The sequence below is a fragment of the Megalops cyprinoides genome, chromosome 5 (genome assembly GCF_013368585.1).
Source record: "Megalops cyprinoides isolate fMegCyp1 chromosome 5, fMegCyp1.pri, whole genome shotgun sequence".
NCBI lineage: Eukaryota > Metazoa > Chordata > Actinopteri > Elopiformes > Megalopidae > Megalops > Megalops cyprinoides.
Window position 1 is genome coordinate 14,930,001 of NC_050587.1, and position 19,698 is coordinate 14,949,698.

Sequence of the window (19,698 nt, forward strand, 5' to 3'; positions counted from 1 at the left end):
TTTCTTAACAAATTATCGAGGGGCTCAGTGTATACGGGCCCACGGAGGCACCGTTTGACGAACCCCACGTGTAAGAATAACAAACAGACAGGCATAAAGAAGTGAGTGCGGCTAAAAGGAAATGACTCATACTGGCTTCCGAGGCGGACGGCGAAAGGTGCGTCTCATTAGCGTTCCCTCTCGCACCGTGTGGTGTCGTATGGCGTCGGGCCTTCTGCTGCAGCGGCTGCCATGGCTTGCTATCTCGGAGGGTGCTCGCGGGGTATGCAGGTGGCCGCCAGGGAACCCCGGAGAGGATAGATCGGGGTGAGACGGCTGATAATGGAGGGAAAATGGCCAGCGCCGCGGTCGTGCCAGCCCTGTCAGAAAGAGTTCGCCTCCCTCCCCTCCTGAGCTTCTGCTTGTACTGTAGACTGGCACGCCATGCGGATGCCACAGCAGGTGAAAGATCCAGATCTGGGTCTGTCATTTACAGCTACACCGACAGTGCTGCACGCAACTCCCACCCAGACACAGGTCTATCCGCAGATATCAGGATGGAACAACTCTGGCCTTTTCAGCCAAGGAAGCCATCATTTTTAGAGAGGAGAAAACTGCTTACTTTTTACTAGATACAACTAGTGTGTGATGGAGTAGTATGTTTTTGCTGGATAGTAGGAATAGTGCTTTGGGCAGCTTTTTGACCTTGTTGATGTAAAATCACTATTAGCTCTATTACACCAGACACACAAGAGAGATTAACCAGATTCAAACATCACACATCAAGCTTTCCCACAAATCGACCTTGGAATTACAGGACACACACTTATACTGTTCTAGTTGATGCATTAAGACTATTTACCTAAAACTTTTAGAGTGTTTTGATCAGAATATGATCTTTAATTTTTTTCAGTGCTTTTTTTTGCTTTTTATGTATTTCTTATCATTTGGCTGCAAAACCTACTGTATTGGGCAATCCTGCTTTCAACTGCTATAAAGTTGCTAGTGTACTTCTAAACAAACTTACAGGCGTAAAACTGAGAAATCAGGATGTAATCAATTAGTTTTACATCCTTTCCAAGGTCGGTAAGATAGTTGAAATCGTTCCTGATATCACTGCAGTTGCTGCTAGGAGCTGGGATTACAGCTTACCCTGCGGTACCCTGTTCAACTCTTTTGTAAGTCTCTCCCCTCAGAGGGACAGGCCCGCGGGCCCTTCCTTAACCGTCCACTCCATTAACTGTGACAGTGCTCAGCGTGACAATACAAACGGCTCTCTCACATGACGGAGAATGCGGCCCAGGGCACCCACACAGTTACCCTCACACAAAGTAAATGTCCTTCCCACAATGCAACAGCCAGGGAGCAGCTGAGAGGTGACAGGCTCCCAACATGCTCCAACTCTGTGGGGGTATTAATCAAATCAAAGCTCAAGAGCTTTTCTGTTTGGTAAGGAATGTAATTTCAAGATTAGTCATTCTTTCATTTGTTTCATTCAGTCCCCTCTAGCCTTGCTATCTGTGTAGCTACAGAAGTTCACTTAAGGTCATATAATGTTTGTTGATATTATGTGGAAATCCCTAAACATTTCCTATCAATACACACATGCTATTTGTATAATTGATGTGCAGTTTGACATACAGTAAAGGTTCTGTAAGAAGAAGGTGTACTTACAGTACACAATACAATACTTTCACAGCAATAGTGGTCAATCACATGTATACAAGGTAATGTAAAATGTGACCTATCATATATTGTCTGTCTTAACATTATCTTAACATTAGCTCTGAGTCCAATATCTAAGTTAATTATTTAAAAGTACAGATTATACAGGGTTGAGAGTTGAGAATTGCCTGCTAATTCCTGAAGACGTGGATAATCTCCCAAATCCACTCCCAGCACCAAACCCCTATTAACATTTGTCTGCAGGTGGCTGAAAAGTTTCACACTAAAGCAGTCCTCTCACTTTCTCTCTGTCTGTCATGCTTCCTCTCTTTCACTGTTCACCATCACCTCTATCTCCATCTCTTGCCATCTCTCTCTCTCTCTCTCTTTCTCTCTCTCTATCTCTCTCCCTCCCTCCCTCCCTCCCTCCTTCACTCATTGCGGCTTGCTGCATTGTTGTAGTGGGGCGGCCCCAGTGCATGCGTGTGCCTGTTGTCCCAGAGACGAAGCTGAATGCCTGAATGCTGGCATACAGGGGAAGGCAGCACCGCAGTACATTTCAAACATGGTTCTAACACCACCATCAGCTATTCTTACAGAGGTCAGTTAACACAATCAGATGATAACATCACATTTTAACCACAGTGACTTACACAGCTCATTTAATAAAGTGGCATGAGAAGTTGCCCCAACAGGATACCACTAATCACATATGAACAATGCTGTATGAACATATGGTAACACATCAGCAATCTGCTATATATGCAGCACTCTCTACTGATGTTCTAACCTCAAGCAGCTGTTTAGCACACCATTTTGAAGAACACTGTTACAGTCTCTTCAGACACCAGACATGTAGAGCAGTCTGAAGTTGCTTAATCAACTGTCGAGCAATGACAAGTAGGCAGGCGAAAGAGAGTGAGAAAGGAGGGGCTTTGTATCTGCTTACCTATTCTCAAATAAAACCAAAACAGCTGCAGAAAATGTTTTGGGACAAACAGGTATAAGGTAATAATGTTTCATTATTATAAGAAAGAGACAGAGTATCAGAGAAATATAATCCCAATACATGTGGCATAAATAAGATAAAAATGTACAAGTAACCACATACCCTGTTTATCGAAGTTGTCTCACTTCGTATGGTAATGGTGTTTATATGTTATAATTTATAGTTTATAGTTTATAATAGTGTTTTTAGTATGTATCTTCCAACAAATATCTGCAGTCACTGAGCTCCGAATTCAAAAAGCTACCCTGTACTGTGTATTTAAAGTTTGAGGACTGACTTTGATGAATGCAGCATCGTCCGCAGCACCAGCACAGATACAACCACAACATTGAAGACTTTCAATAAGACTCCCAACTGATCGCAAACTCGTTGATTCCTTGAGACGGTGAAATAAGAAAAAAAAAACTTGCTGTGACTGAAAGCTGGTGACAGCATCTAATTTTAATGGAGAGGGAATCCCTGACTCCACAAAGATCTTATTAGAGTGTAACCGAAACTCGGGGAACCGCCGGTGCGTTCAGCTTCGCCTCGCGCCACAGCAAGACGTACGGCTCCGTGTAACACATCTTTCATCCGCGGATTTAAAAGCGGATAATAACACGGGACCGAGCACAATTGCGTTTCACTGGAGTGTGCCCGCTCCTGAAAATCTCTCTCAGCCGATCCTTTCTTGCCGATTATTTCTCGCCACAAAGGCGGAGGCTCTCTTGCACGGTCGACTACGTATGACTGGGCATTCTGAAAAGCTGAGAAGAGGAGGGTAGCTGAGCGGGGAAAGGAGGAGGCGGAGCGGGAGCGAAGAGAGAGACGAGTGGGGCATGCGTTGCTGTGGCTGCGGGGTTTTTCCTAAGACTGACGAGAGATTCGTGCAACCCAACAAACCCCCACCCCTCCACCAAATTGCATCTCAGCGTCATCCTCGCTTCAAATACCTAGGAGTGGGGTAAACATTGTACTGAATTAAATCCAGTGCGGGAGGACACGTTAGAGAGACTACTACAATGTTATCTTACACACTGATGACTATGTCAGATAGCCATACTAACACAGCAAAAGATCAGTATTACTTTTATAACTGGTATAATCTGCTACAATTTACACTGAATGACGTTTATATTTTTACAAACAGCAACCCCAAGGTATTTTTAAACTAAAAAAAAATTTATCACTGATCATTTAAAAGCATTGCACTTGTCCACTAATTAAGAGCCTTAAATGTGGACCTGCGCAACTAAAGACACATGCTATTAGTTTAATCTCCAGGTAAAGTGTACTCATTGTCTGCTGTGTGGCGTGTTTGTGTGTCTCTTTTTGCCAGCAGCTCAGCAGAGAGCCCCATCAACAGGCAGACAATTAGCGATGCTTTGCAAAACTGTGTGGGGCGACCTTCAGAAGTACCCTTAATGGAGTCGCGCAATCACTGCCTCACTCTGGCGCCAAACAGCATCTTGTTATTCCAGGCCCACCATAACACATCTTTACAGTGCTGAAGTGCTTGCTTTAATTGCAGAATTCTGGGATTCATATCATTCTGTCGCCGCCGTTTGATAAACAAGCTGACACAGGCATAAAAAAAAAATGAGGTTGAATTTCATGGCATGGAATAAAGTGCTTTGTTTAGATGTAAATTTCATGCCACCTGACAATTCTGCCTAAGAGTTCACAATGAGGGATGCTCCCAAATGACAAAACAGTTTCAATTCAAGAAAAAAACTTTTCTGCATACAAAAATAATGCTTACATTTTTGAAAGCGAATTCACAACGTGAGCCATATACACTTTGTGTTCCCCAGCATTTGAATGAGTGATTGGCAAACATCATTCTGTCCTTTGTGTTGGCAGCATAATTCCCCATGTATTGGATCTGCTTATTCAATATTCAGAAAACCCCACTCGTCTGTATGGAAATACAGCAGTAGTACTCAGACAGCCTTCAAATCTGTGTTGTGTATTTACAGACGCGTATCCTTGGTAAACCAGCAGGGAGGTGAGTGTGTGTCGCTAGTGCATGCGCACACGCACGCACACACACACACACACACACACACTCACACTCACACACACGCAATCCCTGTCGTGAAGAAAAAAAGTCCCACGCAGACACAAGCATAGATGCCGCCCACTCCAGCCTCCCAATACCTGGTGCCATGACAACCCACGACCTACACTGAGCCAAATGAGATTATATTTGAAAATGTCACAAGCAAAGCTTTAAACGCCTTAACAATTCAAAGAAGAGACTCCAAGAATATAAGAGCTACTAAATCCATAACAGAAAAATCCTTCATTATGATTCACCTCGGTTTGTCACTCACATGACTAAAGACAAGGACTAAATATCATTTCAAAGCAATAAGTAGGATTCGGTCATGTCTTTTTTTAAATCACAAGTAACTGTTATTGATAAAATATAAAAACATAAATGATAAAGGAATGAAATGGTAGCTTAATTCAGAGGAATGATGTTGCCTCCTCTGTAAATTGGATCTTTTTTCAGAATCCAAATAAGCACTTAAGGGTCAAATTATTTCAAAAAACCATCTCGCCCACGGTACATAGAAACAGTGTGAACTTGGTTGGCCCCATGCACAATGACTAACATGGCTTATATTTCACACATTACTAATTATAGAGTACTGAAGCTATTCAAAGGAGGCTTTTGCAGAGGGTGAAGTGGCAATGTCCACCCTGAGATACGAACCATGACCCTCTGGGAGCAGATCCAGAGCTATAGCGACGACTGCAGGTTACACTGGTGTCTGGACATCTGAATGATGTGTCCTCAGCGTAACCTCAGGAGAAGTACAATAATGTGCCATACTTACCTAACCAGCCGGCACCGGAGTTGGGGATGCACATGTCCGTCTCAGCACTGGGCAGCACGAAGCCCACCACGAAGACCTCCACGCCGTCGGACATGAGCGCCAGGCCCAGGACGAAGAAGAGCTGCCACTGGAAGCGGCCGTGCCCGCACTCCTGGATGATCAGCTCGTACTGCTGCGCCAGCTCCTCCTCGTCCGCCTGCCGCTCCATCTCCAGCTCCTTCCGGTCCTTCAGCCCGTCCGCCACCGGCTGCCCCACGGCCACCCGGCTGTCCTTGGCCTGCCCCCCCGCCGGTATGCCCTGGTACTCCCCCTCGTAGATTTCGTCCTCGTCGTCATGGCCCTCCGTGGCGTCGCTTGACCCTTCCTCGTCGTTGGCGGTGCCCCCCGCATAGTTGCCGTCCTGCCGGTAGTAGTAGTTGTCATCATCCTCGTCCTCCTCGTCCTGGAAGCGGCTGTAGGAGCGCTGAGTGTACTCGTCCGAGGCCCGGTCCACCACCTTGCTCACCTTCTTCACCGCGTGCCGCTTGGCCTCCCGGGCGATGTCCTTTGCCCCCTTAACCAATGAAGTCCTGTCCCTGTACGCATCATCCATCTTTCCTGTGGGGCTTTTCCGAGCGCAGCAGGAGCTACAGCGGGATTCTGGGAGGGCGTGATGCGGGAGGGATCACCATGCAAGTGTGTCTGCACCAGAGGTGTCGATGGCTGTACTGCGGGGGAAAGAAAGGAGAAATTCCACATTAAGTCACAGAAATGCATCAGATTTCACTCACACATTCAGAATTAGATCATCAGAGGCTATATTTGTAGCAGCATTTGTACAGGGTCATGAAATCTGTGTAATAATTTCATCATTTGGTTTTATGGATAATGCGTGTGTGGGCAGCTTTGTTAGTGTTTTACACATGACATTAATGAAGAGCTCTCAGATTTTTGCTCCTTTACCCCTCCAAAGTGTTAAGCAGAAATATTTTCGGCTGAGCTCTAATGCTCTGAGGAATCTTAAAAATGAGTCATGAAATAAAGTGAATTAAAGATCCTACACGGTAATGACCATCTATTGCTTAATCCATTTGGGTCTAAAGGAGAGACGGTAGTTAATGGTTGACCCATTGCATCTAAAGTATAGACAGTGCTAAAGTGTTGATCCGCTGTGTCTGAAATAGAGGCAGTAGTAAATTGTTGACCATTTGCTGTCAAATTCTGTAGTGCCGACTCCAGGCCCTGGGGCCTTTGTCAGAGAACAGAGACTGGGGTGAGGCGGAGGCTGCAGGAGACAGCTGTGTCATTGCCTAACTAGCACATGGTGCCCTGAGCATTTGTGAAAGATGTACTGCATGAGACTTCACTGCGATTTTTAAACACAGGGCTGTTCCCACTTCACTGGCACGGTGGCGTGCATCTGCTGCTATTTACATGTGTCTTGGTGCTTTGTTTTGGGTGGATTGGGTCGACGGGAGGCCATTATACCTGCCATCAGAGTCATTAACTGGAAATAAGAGTAACTAATAGTTTTGTCATTTTTAAGAAGACAATTCAACAAATTGTAATCCACCCTTTATCCATCTGGAAATGCTTGGCGTGACTGGCGTTGACAGTGTTCAGTTCATTTTCAATTACATGACTACAAAATGGAGCTGAACAATGAATCATTAACTCATGACAGTTTTTACCAGTAGGTTATTCCTATGCGTGACTTTGTGAGCACTTTCTATTGACATACAGCTGGTTGACTGACAAAGAGGGAGACTTTTTTGTACAGTGCTCTGATGAAGGTTGTACCAAAACATGTCATTGTAAACCTCAGTGATGTTTATGGTTTTAACATACATGGGAATGGCATTTTCCATGTGTTTTTTTTTCTACAGAAGAGATAAATGTGAAACAAAAAACATATTAATGTTGTCTATAAAAATAAAGTAAATATCCAGGGTTATGTATGGATATAGATTATCACAAAGAGAAGGAGAGCAAGCTTTGGCTACATGTAACCTAGTGAGTTTGTACCAAACCTCCACTCAGAAACTTAACACAGAAACTTGTTCTGGATTGTTCTAGCACAGGTGCATGCAAAATATTTCAGTGTAGTGTGTTCTTCAGGCAGTGCACTGCAACCTTGCATGCTCCTGTAGAAGTACAAATAAATGCAAATAACTTCTTCATGCATCGACAATATATGTTGTAATAGTATCATTAAGATTTCAGTAGGCGTTTGCTGAAACAGTTCTAGACAACAGCTATTGGCATAAAATTAACAGCTTGATTGATTGCTCTCAATTTATGTTTGTTGGGGTTAATTCTGAGACAGAATTGATCTCCGTGAATAAGTTGTCAGTTCAACAATAGGAATTCTATATGTGAAAGAGGAATTAAAATTGGCCAGAGTGAACTGATGTGGATCTAGTAAACGAACAGTATTGATCCTGAAGCTAATTAAACAAGGCCACCTAAAAATAAAGGCAAGCTAGTGGGTGAAGTATGTTTTTCAGTTTGTGTATGTGTGTGTGAATTATTTATCACAATGTATATAATACATAATAATCTGGGAATGTGGTGATTGTTTGATATCCACACTTTTTATAAAAAATCCAGCTTGTTTTCCTGGCTGGTTTTCATAGATTGCATTTTACTCAGTTCATCATGAAATTAGTACCATTTGTTGAGGAAGGGTTGTTCATCACATGCAATATAATATACAAGAGAAACAAAATCTATTTTTCTCATGTCATCTTGAACTACAATGCAATGCAATACAATGCTTTTGGTAATGAATGACAATACTATCAATATTATTGGACATTGTTTAGCAGATAACCTTATTCAAAGCGCATTACTGTGAGTGGGATAATGAATACAATATTAAATAAAGGAGGGATGGGAGGGGATATGAGGGATATATTGAAATCCTGATGCTTTAGTATTGTGTATCTGGAGCATTGCCTTAGTACCACAACTCCATAATGGCATGTTGCATCCCAGACTAAATTTCTAGGAAATTCTGGTATTTTTCACTTCATATTTGAAATATTTCAGAGGCGTTCCTGTATTCCTGTTTCATACACATATTATATACCCAAGACAGTTAATAAAACATATTAGCCACACTAATGGCTGATGAGAATATCTTGTAGTGAGGATGTTTCCAGTCTATCACAATTTTTCGCGTTTAATACGAAATGGTATTCATAGAAACATCATGCATGCATCATGCGCCTATATAACTGTATCCATATTGAACTAAGTTGAGGGGTATACATGAGGCCAATAGGCAAGACAGTAAATGAAAGATACCAGATCATTGCCACTTCATAAGAAGGAATGCAGCATTCTGAGGACTCTGCTCAGGAATACAGGGATTCCTCTGTGTTGTAGCTCATTCATTCTTTATCTTGTATATTCAGCCCACCCTTTCTAGTTTACAAAATAGACTTCCACCTAACCCTTCATTTGAGCCCAGTTCTTGATGATGACTGCAATTATTCAATTGGCTGATGGCAATTATCCAATCAGCCAATCGGAACCCTGACTGCGAGCACGGCCGTGCTGCTGTCAGCTATGCGATCAGCTTGACTGTCGGGCCTGTCGCAGCCACTCCGCTGCCAGCCTCTGCCGTCCGCAGCTCATGTGTCTCCCGGCTGTGACGTGCCGCTTTGACACCGTGACCCGGGCTTCCTTCGCATTGTCAAAAACATCAGCCGTCACCCTTCCACCAGCCGCGACCCTGCCAACCCCCTCTGCAGAGACGCCCCTGCACGTTTCAGGAGAGACAGTCCTGAGGGGGCGTTTGTTTACCCAAACCCAGACGATGCGCAGCTCCATATTCAAACTTATGCAAACATCCAAGAGGTGGTGTTTGTTTATCCGTGTCCATTATTTCTGTTTTTAACTTTGATCTTCCTATTGTTGGCTTCTGTTGTTATGTAATGTTGATATTGCAGTTGTTTTTAGCATTTTTATCCATTTACTCATTTGTATTATTTCATTATATAAATGAGAGGGTGGCATACACAATAATATGTGTGTTATGTAGTCTTGTAAACATAAGGGGAAACATGGTGATGCATGTGGCAATGCAACTCATTTTTTTAATATTGAAACTCCTAAGGGAAGGATCAGATAGTGCCTGTAGTGCCTTACTTACTTGAGGAGCGTGGGGTCTGTTATGTCAAGTAAAGGTTGTAAGACAGGGGGATGTCAGTTCTTCTCAAGAAATCCAAGACCAGATGTTACCAGATAGCTATGTATGCCTGCTCTTTGTATTTAAAGTGACTAATTTCTAGGGTGGAGTGTTGAGTATGGAGGTTTTGTCAATTGGATATGGATTGAATTTGCATTTCAAGTTATGTATATATTTATTATCATATTAATAAAACAAATAAATAGCATATTAGTATTAACATATCTATAAAATTCTACAGCTTGCCATGGTGATTCAATGAGAAATAGCTCAATACATGTAGGATTGTACAAGCGACAGGGGAAAACATTATCTGAAATTCCTTGTGAGGTAAATGTTAAAGAAAAATGAAAAACTGGGCCTGTTTCTCTTCAGTATGAGTACGTTTGCAAAGCTAGTACCTTCACAAGGGAGGAGCCGTCAACTATTTCAAATAAGTGTTTTCTGGTTTAACTTTGCTCTGCAGTTTACAGTTGTCGCTCCACTGTGAAATCTGTGGCAGTGTGAAAACTCTGTGAAACTGTCAAAAAAAGTTGTGAAATGGAAAGTCTAAAGTACTTCTTTTGCTACAGAAGCACACTGAATGTCGGTATAGAAACTCCAGTACAGGCACAACTGTTGTTCATTCATTTAACATTCCTTCATTAAGATAACTGTATTCTGTGATAAATACGTTTAAAACATATATTTAAAAAAATGAAATAATGTGAGGAAGTCATATAAAATGTAATTTCTTTGGACACAGAAGGCACTTGTCATATGCATGAGACACGTAGGTGACATTGCGCCAGTCTCACAGGGGATCTGCTTTCAGTTTTCATGAAGCAACTCACAGCTGAGTGCCAAAGCTTTGCACACATCTACCAGCCAATGTGTACAGGCTCCTTAGCGCAAAAGCATCTCATGTGTGGGGAAAATTGTATCGGAATCAGAACTTGCACAGACTGCTCCGGAACAATCCATTACCCGCTCAGCTGCGCAGGGGTCCACCGACTGTCTGTCAGCAAACAAGTCAGGCAGAGTGCAAATTCCCTCTGTCAACAACAATGAGCCTCATCATAGGCAGCCAGCGTGAGGGTGGGGGTGGGGAGGGGGGGTGGGGGGTGTCTACCTGTCAAAGGCATTGACTCTCCTGACAGAGGAGAGTCAATGCCTTTAACAAAGCTGGCTCGGAATACAAAACTGAGCAGTCCAGAGGGTCATTCCCTACCGAACGGCTACCCAAGATGGCTCCTTTGTCCCCTGTTCCGGCAGACCTCAGGTTAACATTGGCACCCTGCGCGGGTTGGGTACAGGAGATAGCTGAAAGCAGGACGTGAGCCCGTGATTGCCTCTGGCAGTTTGATATATGGGGTTTCTCTTCTCCTTTCACCCCCTTCAGTTAGATAAACCCTCAGGCCTCCAGGTGACGTTTAGTCCACACTTCGGTGTTATATTCTATATTTCTCTGTCATTTCTGGAGGCGGGGGGGACACAACACGCTCAGCCATGTGCCGGTGACATGCCATGTGACGTTTGCATGCATGCGCTGCCAGTTTCATCAGAATCAATGCTGAGTAATAGTCAGCAGGTACCCCACTCCAGCAGAGGGGAAGGAGTGATGGATGTCTGAGATGAGAAGTCACCAGAGCTGACAACAACTCCACAATGCAATCCCCAGATGATCTGAGGCAATATAACAGTATGTGACCTTTGGTTATGTTTTGGGAATTTTAATTTTTATATCATGTTTTTTGGTGCATCATTTCACACATGCCATTCAGTGAGCTGTTACCGTGCTCACAATCAAATGGTTCAAGGTGTTCAGACCATTGCAGAGGGGAAATATAGCAAAACCAGTAGCATATTTATACCTTCCTGTCAATATCAATTAACCTTTAACATGCTGTGTCTATGTGTTATAATGCACACATTCATGCCTTCAGCTACGCTGCTCTGTCATTCAACTTGACATCATGTAAGGCCATATTTTATAATGATCTTATTGACAACATATAATGACAGCATGGTGTCTGGGTGTGTGCAAGTCTACTTCCTCTCTCACTGTTTTGTAGACTTTAAAAACGTATGTCCTGCTCAGGATGAGAGATCTAAAGGAGGCTGCTTTTGGAGGCTTAGTCAGAAGCAGCCATTAGCTCTCCCTTAAACGAGATGCTCCGTGGCAGACTGCAGCACAGCTGACACAACAGAGACATACAGCAACTTTGGAATCACCTGCATTTTTCAGCAGCGGAAATACATTGTATACGCATTTCTAATTCATTCTAATATATCAATATAGCTGTAGAAAGTGGGTACATTGTTAAGCACTACAATTTTACCATTCAACTTCAACATATAGTGTTTATGCTACATTAAGCAAACATTTCTAATTAGGCACTAATGATAACAGCCATACATAAATGCATGTGTCATATTTATTCACAGAAAAAAGCTGTCCTGCTGTTAGCAAGTGAGTATTCAGCCCAATCTTCAGTCCAATCTTCAGCGAAAAAAATAATAAATAAATAAAATTGAAAAAAAAGATTTTGGAACAATGTACAGTACGTCTCGCCATCACTGTGCACTAGAAGAGCTAGTCTGTAGGGAGGGCGCTGGGACGTCCTGTTTTACGAGATTTCTCAATAGTGTTGCTGAGGACGGGGAGGTGACCGTCAGCCCTGCACATATGGGACAGCAGGTCACTGAGGACGAGAGGGGAACGCTGCTCTGGCACCTTACATGACTTTGGCAGATTCGCCGTCATCGTGCCTCTCTCGGCAGGGCCTGCTTCAAAAGCATGGTTGAACAATGGCGAGCCACTGAAAGGAACTTTCGCCACTGAAAGGAACTCTCTTGGCTTCTTGGCTTTGTTTAGCGCTTAATTGCAGAGCGGAGTGTACCGTTTTTCATGTGCACCCAACAAATATGCTTATAGTAATTAGAGATAAAGAGAGCATGCCAAGACCACCATCATACTCTCTCTCTCTCTCGCTCACGCACACACACATATTATACATATCATGCTATGTATAATGCTGTGGTAATTTGAACATTGCACACATTGAGACACATATGTTGCTGTGGCAGAGATGGAACGATGAGGCATTCCAAATATATCATAAAAATGTTTCCTCTCTGACTTAATAAACCGCACCATCTGAGGCTCAGTGTAAGTGACTACACAATCATTCTGTTTTGCAAGCAAACAGAAGAAGAGACTCACATATGTACATCAGCATTGAGGTGTGTAAAAAAAAAGATTCAGTCATCCTGTCAGTCACCCTCCTATGAGAATCTTTCCCGGAGATTAAATATTCACAGTGGACAACTCGTTTGAAGTGTTACAACGCAGCTAAAGTGGGTCCACTGCAGCTCATTGATGTGTTACAACAATAAGTATGGCATACTTCAGTTAAACCTACAATGCAGTGAGATGGTGGCGCAGCTGAATTCTGGCTGGTTCACACAGCATCACAAAACAGACATGAAAAATAGATCACAGGAGGCACTGGTGCAAGCGGGTATGTCCGCAGGGACCACACTGAGCGTGAACATCACTGGGGAGCTCCCAGGGTTAACCCCTGTACTTTGGAGCAATGCAGCGTCTCTGCCGCAGCAGTCGCCCCCTGTAACAGCTGACCCTGAGCCCTCTGAATGCTGGGAAAAAAACAGTGCTGCGTCAGTGCTGAGGCACAGATCACGGGCGCTGTCCGGAAGGTGAGACGATGGAGGTTCAGCTTAAAACACCGACATGATCTGAGAACTCTCTGCTCCACTTTTCCCTTGGAAGTGTGCTGCTCTTGAAAATGCCTCTAATATCTTATTTAAAAATAAACATTTTCAAGGTGTTTTGAAACATGAACTATTGTGGCCTTGAAACCATTTAACCATGGAATACCAATGTGAAATATTTGGCAAGTAATCAACATGAATGATTTTAGAGACCTCTCTGAATTTCATTAATGTACAGTTGGTAAGTCCTCATTGTCATTGTATGGTTTTCACACCTCCAATTCTAGATCCTCGATCCATCTCCTGAAAGGTTTGCCACATTAATTTATGGTGTTATAAGTTAGTAAGTATATTTAGGATATCAGGTATAAAGCCATCAGTATGTCTCTACAGTTAAACAAATCTACCAGTGCTGAGATGGGTTGTAAGTGCTGTGGACTATCATTGCAGCTGGTATAAACAGTGGTGCTTGTTTCCATTGGTCTGCATGTAATCTAATGATGAATAACTGGTTGGGCTGCATCAATGCACATGCTTTCAGGCAGCTGTAGGGGTCTCCTCATAAACACAGGACCTGATCAAGGTGGCCTGAATGTGTTTACCCATGCATGCCAGATGGCACTGCAGAGAGAGCTCCGAACCCAGAAAGGCATAGTGAAGCACAGGCAGCCCAGATTGCTGAGCCCTTCGCTGGTAACAGATTCACAAGAGTGTAGGATTAGTGGTGTTTCCCCCCCATCTGTTTCCTATATGTCCTTATTTATTTACTTGTCCCAGATATTAAAAAGCCTTGTACTAAATGTAAAAAAAAAAACTCCACTTATTTGCAGAAAAAAGACGAGGGAATTGATGCAGGTGTATGTGAGGGTCTGTTCAGGTGGCTATTCTCAGTGGCAAAGAACATGGCAGTAAAACGCACTCTAACCAGTAGGAATTTTATGTCATGCTATACCTGGGATCATTCATGTCTGCCAAACCTTACGTGCATGATGACTTAGTTTATGCCGGTAAAGACAGACTCAAGATTATTTTATTCCCTGGGACGGAAATCACAGAAACCCAGTCTGCGCAGTCATAGCAGTTTCTGTTAAGACGGGATGGGAAATTTCTTCGACTGTGGAAACCTTTGATATGTCCATGCGAGCAATGCTGAGGCAACCTTGGATATCATTATAGTGGAAGTATGATCTGTCTTTTTGGGAACACGCAGCCTGTTCCGGTGAGCAAGCAGATGTGTTTTAGATGCTGCTGTTGCCATGATTCCTACTGGAACGGAATGAAAGAGTGCCCAGTCCTTAGTGATTCATTTTTAAGCTCATTCAGGTGCATATGTTCAAAACAGATCCACATCTGGTCAGATCTTAAGAATTACAGAAACAAATTTACATGATCGTTTGTGTCTCAATTAAAAATAGAGTTTTTGTGTCAGTGCAGGTCTTTCCCTTTGGACCTCCTACTCTAGTTAACACCTGTACAAATGGTATGGAAAAAGGACCACCATAAGGTTACCAGGTTACAGACAAATAATGAACAGTTTTTATAGGAAAAATTGTTTGAGCCCTCTGCCTGTGATAAGCTCCTACTCAGAAAGATGGCATCAATGTCCTTCCTTCTAATCATCAATAAACACTGTACCTCCCCGATCAGCGTGTGTTTTGCTTAAAATGCTGCATCTTTAGATCTGTTGTACATTATTTATTATAGAAATAGTATAAATTATAGTGGTATTTCACAAATATCAAATAATAAATTAGTGTTATTATTATGTATACATCTTCACATTTGGTCATGCTGACATATACAAAAAGCAAAATCATCCCCATAAATTTGAAAATATGTTGTTGTTGACAGCGTACAGCAATAGCAAATGCCGTCCTTGGCACCAAAGAATTTGTTCCTGTATTTGAAACTGCTGCCCAAAGGGGCACAGAAAATTTAACTTTATTCAGCTAGCCTCTGTTCAATGTATGCTTCAGTTGCACTGATAATATGAATTCATGTGCATTGTTTTATAAATCAAAAAGACAGCAAATTTAAATTTCAGCCATCATCATCCAAATCTTAAGTCAAATTCATAGACAGTTGTTATTTAAATCAATTCATTTATTCAGCACTGAGAGGATATTTACTGTATATAGTTGTTACCTTTTACCTTTTTCTTGGTTTGGATGTGGGTGACTTACTACAAGCAAAATGGCATAGAACAGTTTATGACTCAGTTACAATACGTTCTTATGACATTTTTTCCCTTAAACCTTTATCAGGACAGCTTTAATGTGTAAGGCATATCGAGTTCGATATCCCATTTCTATATATGTGGGTTAGGGATGCTAAATCTAAAACATCTTTAGCCCGTTTCTAAACTAAGGAAGCAATAAGTTAAAGGGGTGAATTGCTCGGCTCAGACTGGTAACATTTTCTCGTCGAAAATGGCTATATTTGCGGAAGATAAAAGAAAGTATTCTTATTAGTTTAAAAGCACTGGCTTCCCTTTGGGAAATCGGATATAAAATGCAATTAAGTTAAGTCACAAGGAAGTGTAGCTGTTTTAAAATGTCCTTGTTTCTTCCTAAACCACGGCTAAGTTAGTCATTGTTACAGTGAGAAGGCAATGTAGTCGAGATAGTTTCATATTCATCGCATTAACTACCTCTCTCCAGCCAAGCATAGGTCGTTTCACGCACCGTAGATTCACCCTTTCCTACTACCCTCCAAAAGCCAGCAGTCTTAACATCGTTTGCAAGAACCAAGAACGGCATCAATCACCGAATACAGTTTGACGCAAGCTGCCGTCTGTAATGAGATTTCTGATGCCCTGACATTGTGCTTTGGAATCAATCCTCTCCTCTCCGGACCTGCAATCCGCGGATGACTCAGTACCCGCAGCATCGAGCCACACTTAAATAGATGGATCTCTATGCGTAATACAGAATGCTTTATGCGCCCGAGGCCGATGACCGTAATACAAATTTTATAACACAACATCGCTGACGCTGAGCCATTCTTAGACACTCGACTCTCACAATGAATGTTTTCTGGAGGCATATACGACAAAATCGCATTTAGCGAGAGGGGTGTACGTATATCGGTTACAGTCCATTGACCTGCTGTCTTTCCTAAAAGCATGTATCGTTGGTAGGACTTAAATGCAACTTTTTCTGTGTCGTATGTGTGTAACGCAAAGCTTCATAAAGTACGAAGTCATTATCTTCGGAGCATTAAATCTTTAGAATAATAAGTTCGTTTAAAAACTGGTTTTCATGATGAATTGTGTTAGTCTCACTCAACTGATCATTCTAAAATACATCTGCAAGGTAATTATTTTGTAGCGTATAGCTCAAACGTCAAGTACTATTTAACATATAACAATGACGCGTTGAATAGTGCTACAACGCTAAAGCAATCCTAGTTTTGGTTTGTTGCTGTTAAAGATGTGTATGTTGATCGAGAGCAATCAAATAGTGTAGAAGTTTCGTTTCACTTTTAAATTTTGCGTAAAGGTATCGATTTGCGTACAGTAGAAATCAAAGCAAAGCAAACTGTTCAGGAGCAAACACGGAAGCCAGCTCAATGTGTGGCATCATGCGGGTGGATCAACAGATCACCACCACGATATTTTCATATTTACATCTGTACAACCGACTATTATGCACTTTTTTTCTTAAAAACGATGGACGCAAAACTTGCCACTGAGACGTTTCGCTCTCATAGAAACAGACAGAACTGCTCAGAAATGGGAGTCGCATCCATGCCGCTCAACTATTAAAATGAGAAACCCTCCACTCACCGGTTGAGAAGGAAAGAAGCCGGGACGTTAGCAGTGCACACCCATAGCACAAACTAGCTGTTTGTGTCGTCAAGCCAAATTTTCTGGTATCCCACAGTAGTATGACAGGACCTGAGGTAGCAACTGCCGGTGAGGTTTCTTGTTCTTTTTCTTTTCTTTTTTTCCTGTTTTCAGCTGAGCCTCTGCAGTACTTCAAGAAAGAAGAGCGAAGAGAGTGAGAATGAGAGAGAGAGAGAGACAGAGAGAGGGGGAGAGCGGGGGAGAGAGAGAGGAACGACGCTGGGGGGGGGGGGGGGGGGGGGGGGGTACAAGGAAAATACAATCAGTAATTGTATCCTAGTGAGTGAAGTGGGCAATCCCGGCTAATGGAACAATCTAGCTCCTATCAAAAGCGTGGGGCGATGACAGAAGTACTGACGCGCTGTTGAAATAAGAATAAAATAAATCGACGCGGCTTCTAAACTTCATAAAATATTTTATCATGGATACTGTAGGACAGTAGAGATAAGCATTAAATATTACAATATACAATGTAATATTCATATTAGGATTATGATGTTTTATGACTTTCCTTTTGCAGAATTTTTCCAGCATACGTATCGGGTTCATGTGTACGCTTGGTGCAGGTCTGAAGCAGAGACGCAGACATTATATACCTATTAACATTTACACACCATGAAACGGAAGCAAGACCCAGTTGCGGAAGACTGTTGATTGTATCAGATTACTTTGTAATTGTAATGCGGACGTCGGTTATACGAATACGTTATGACGGCTAAAAACGAAACCCATGTTTCAAAACTTTAGCGTGGAGAACATCCATTTCGGCTAGTTTCGCACTGCGTTTTCAATAATTGTCCAATCGTAAAATGAAAATCCTGAAGCAACAACGAGATTGTACGGTGAAGAAATAAAGAAGTGAGGTTTATACACGAATCCGTTATCGTATTGATCACACTGGCTAAATATAGAAAACATTTATACTGACAAATGTAGCAGTGGTTTGTGGGTGGTAGGTGAGATATTTGGCTAAATAACGCCAACAGTAGCCTACTCGAAAATGGCATGTTTCCCCCTCGGGAGCACTCAAAAATCAAGGATTCTTCACACATCCGTCCGAACTGGTACAAGGCGCATCTTGGTATCGCCGAAAGTTGGAGCTGGCCTTGGTGCTGAAATGTTTACGCTGCAGTAGCTAGGAGTGTCAGGCGGTATCATCAGCTCTATTCACGAGAGTTAAAACGCAAACGGAAATTTTGAAAATTGAATCCGGACTTCTCCAGGGCGCGTTAGTCTTTGAAGATCATGCCATGACATACACTCGGGGACTGCCCCCGCGAGGGCCCCTCCACCTGCTGTATTCAGCGCCGCTGAAAATTAGATGCAGAGTTTAGGACGATTTTAGGGTTGGAATGGGTCCCTGGAGACTTCAGGGGAGAAAAAAAAACTGATGACACAAACCCCAAAAAGCCATCCCATTCCGCCTGGGTGGCCAAGAGCCATTATAAATTCCCAAGAATGATTTGTTCTGTCGGAAATAACCATAAAATGTGAGGATGGGAGGAAGGAAGCCTAGAAGCTCCCTCTTTTTCAGTCTCAAATAAAATGCAAAGAAAACTCTCAAATGCAATTACAGTCGACAGCAGCTGTTTCATTGGAGCAGCTGAATGGCTGCACATGCTGTGGAGAGAGCGTACTCTCTGGCATCCCTCTGCCACTAATTACTCTGGTTCTAAGATAATACAAGATCTGCAGCCTTTTTAAGTCTAAACTCTGGGCATCTGGCATCCCCTGCTTCATATTTCAATGGCTTCTGGTTCATTTCACACAGCATTTGATTTAATTAACCCCCACCTCTTCACCAATTAGATGAACTCCTGCGATAATGATCAGACTCTGATGCTCAATGCGGCTCCCCAGCAGGGCGTCAGCAGGGAAACACAAGGGAAGCGGTTCTGAGAGACACAAGCTGTGAGGATCTGTTCCAGATTCAGACACATAGCACAGAAGTCGGCCCCAGGTCAAAAGTCACGGGAGGTTCCAGCAATGTCCTTTGGGGAATGACAGAAAAAGCCGCAGCGGATCTCCTTAATCACTGCCGAATAATGAATATCCCATTCATTACTGACACGGACAGTAATACGCAAAGGCAAAAGTGAGTATTAGATTATTGAGTGTTTCCACGGTGCCACAGCTTTGCGTTGGCGCAAACGGCCCTTGTTTCTGCGCGACGGATTTCTACTCATTAACTGGAAGAAAGCTTAATGAGGTCTGGAGCGGTAAACACTCGCGCAGTCGGAGGGGAGAGCGTTCAGGCCTCTCTCCACAGCCCTGGCCGGTTTGACAAAAGGGCCTTAGGGGTTTCATTCTCCTCGTCCATTACCGTGCGCAGCCTGAATAGCTGTGCCCTCATTCTCTGTGTGGCAGGGACTCGCTAAAACCCCGGCACATGACCAGACATCAACTATAGCGTTAGCTCTGTCAGCGGGGTCGACTTTTCCAAACAGCTTCACGCTGCACATACGGAAGTGTCATCTCATCTGCC

General features: G+C 42.9%; 1 protein-coding gene across 2 annotated transcripts in view; it reads right to left on the reverse strand.

Annotated features, from left to right (window-relative positions):
- Window positions 1–17,356, reverse strand: part of LOC118777805 (synaptic vesicle glycoprotein 2C-like) — a 52,001-nt gene extending 34,645 nt beyond the window's left edge. Inside the window, exons 1-2 of one of the 2 annotated variants that reach the window (XM_036528973.1) lie at window positions 17,154–17,356; window positions 5,479–6,180 (exon numbers count right to left, since the gene is read on the reverse strand). In XM_036528973.1, coding sequence (XP_036384866.1) covers window positions 5,479–6,070 — 592 coding nt within the window. In that variant the 5' untranslated portion in view covers window positions 6,071–6,180; window positions 17,154–17,356. Of the gene's footprint in view, window positions 1–5,478; window positions 6,186–17,153 lie in introns of both variants that reach the window. The other variant, XM_036528972.1, reaches the window with a different exon arrangement.
- Between the last annotated feature and the right edge of the window lie 2,342 nt (window positions 17,357–19,698).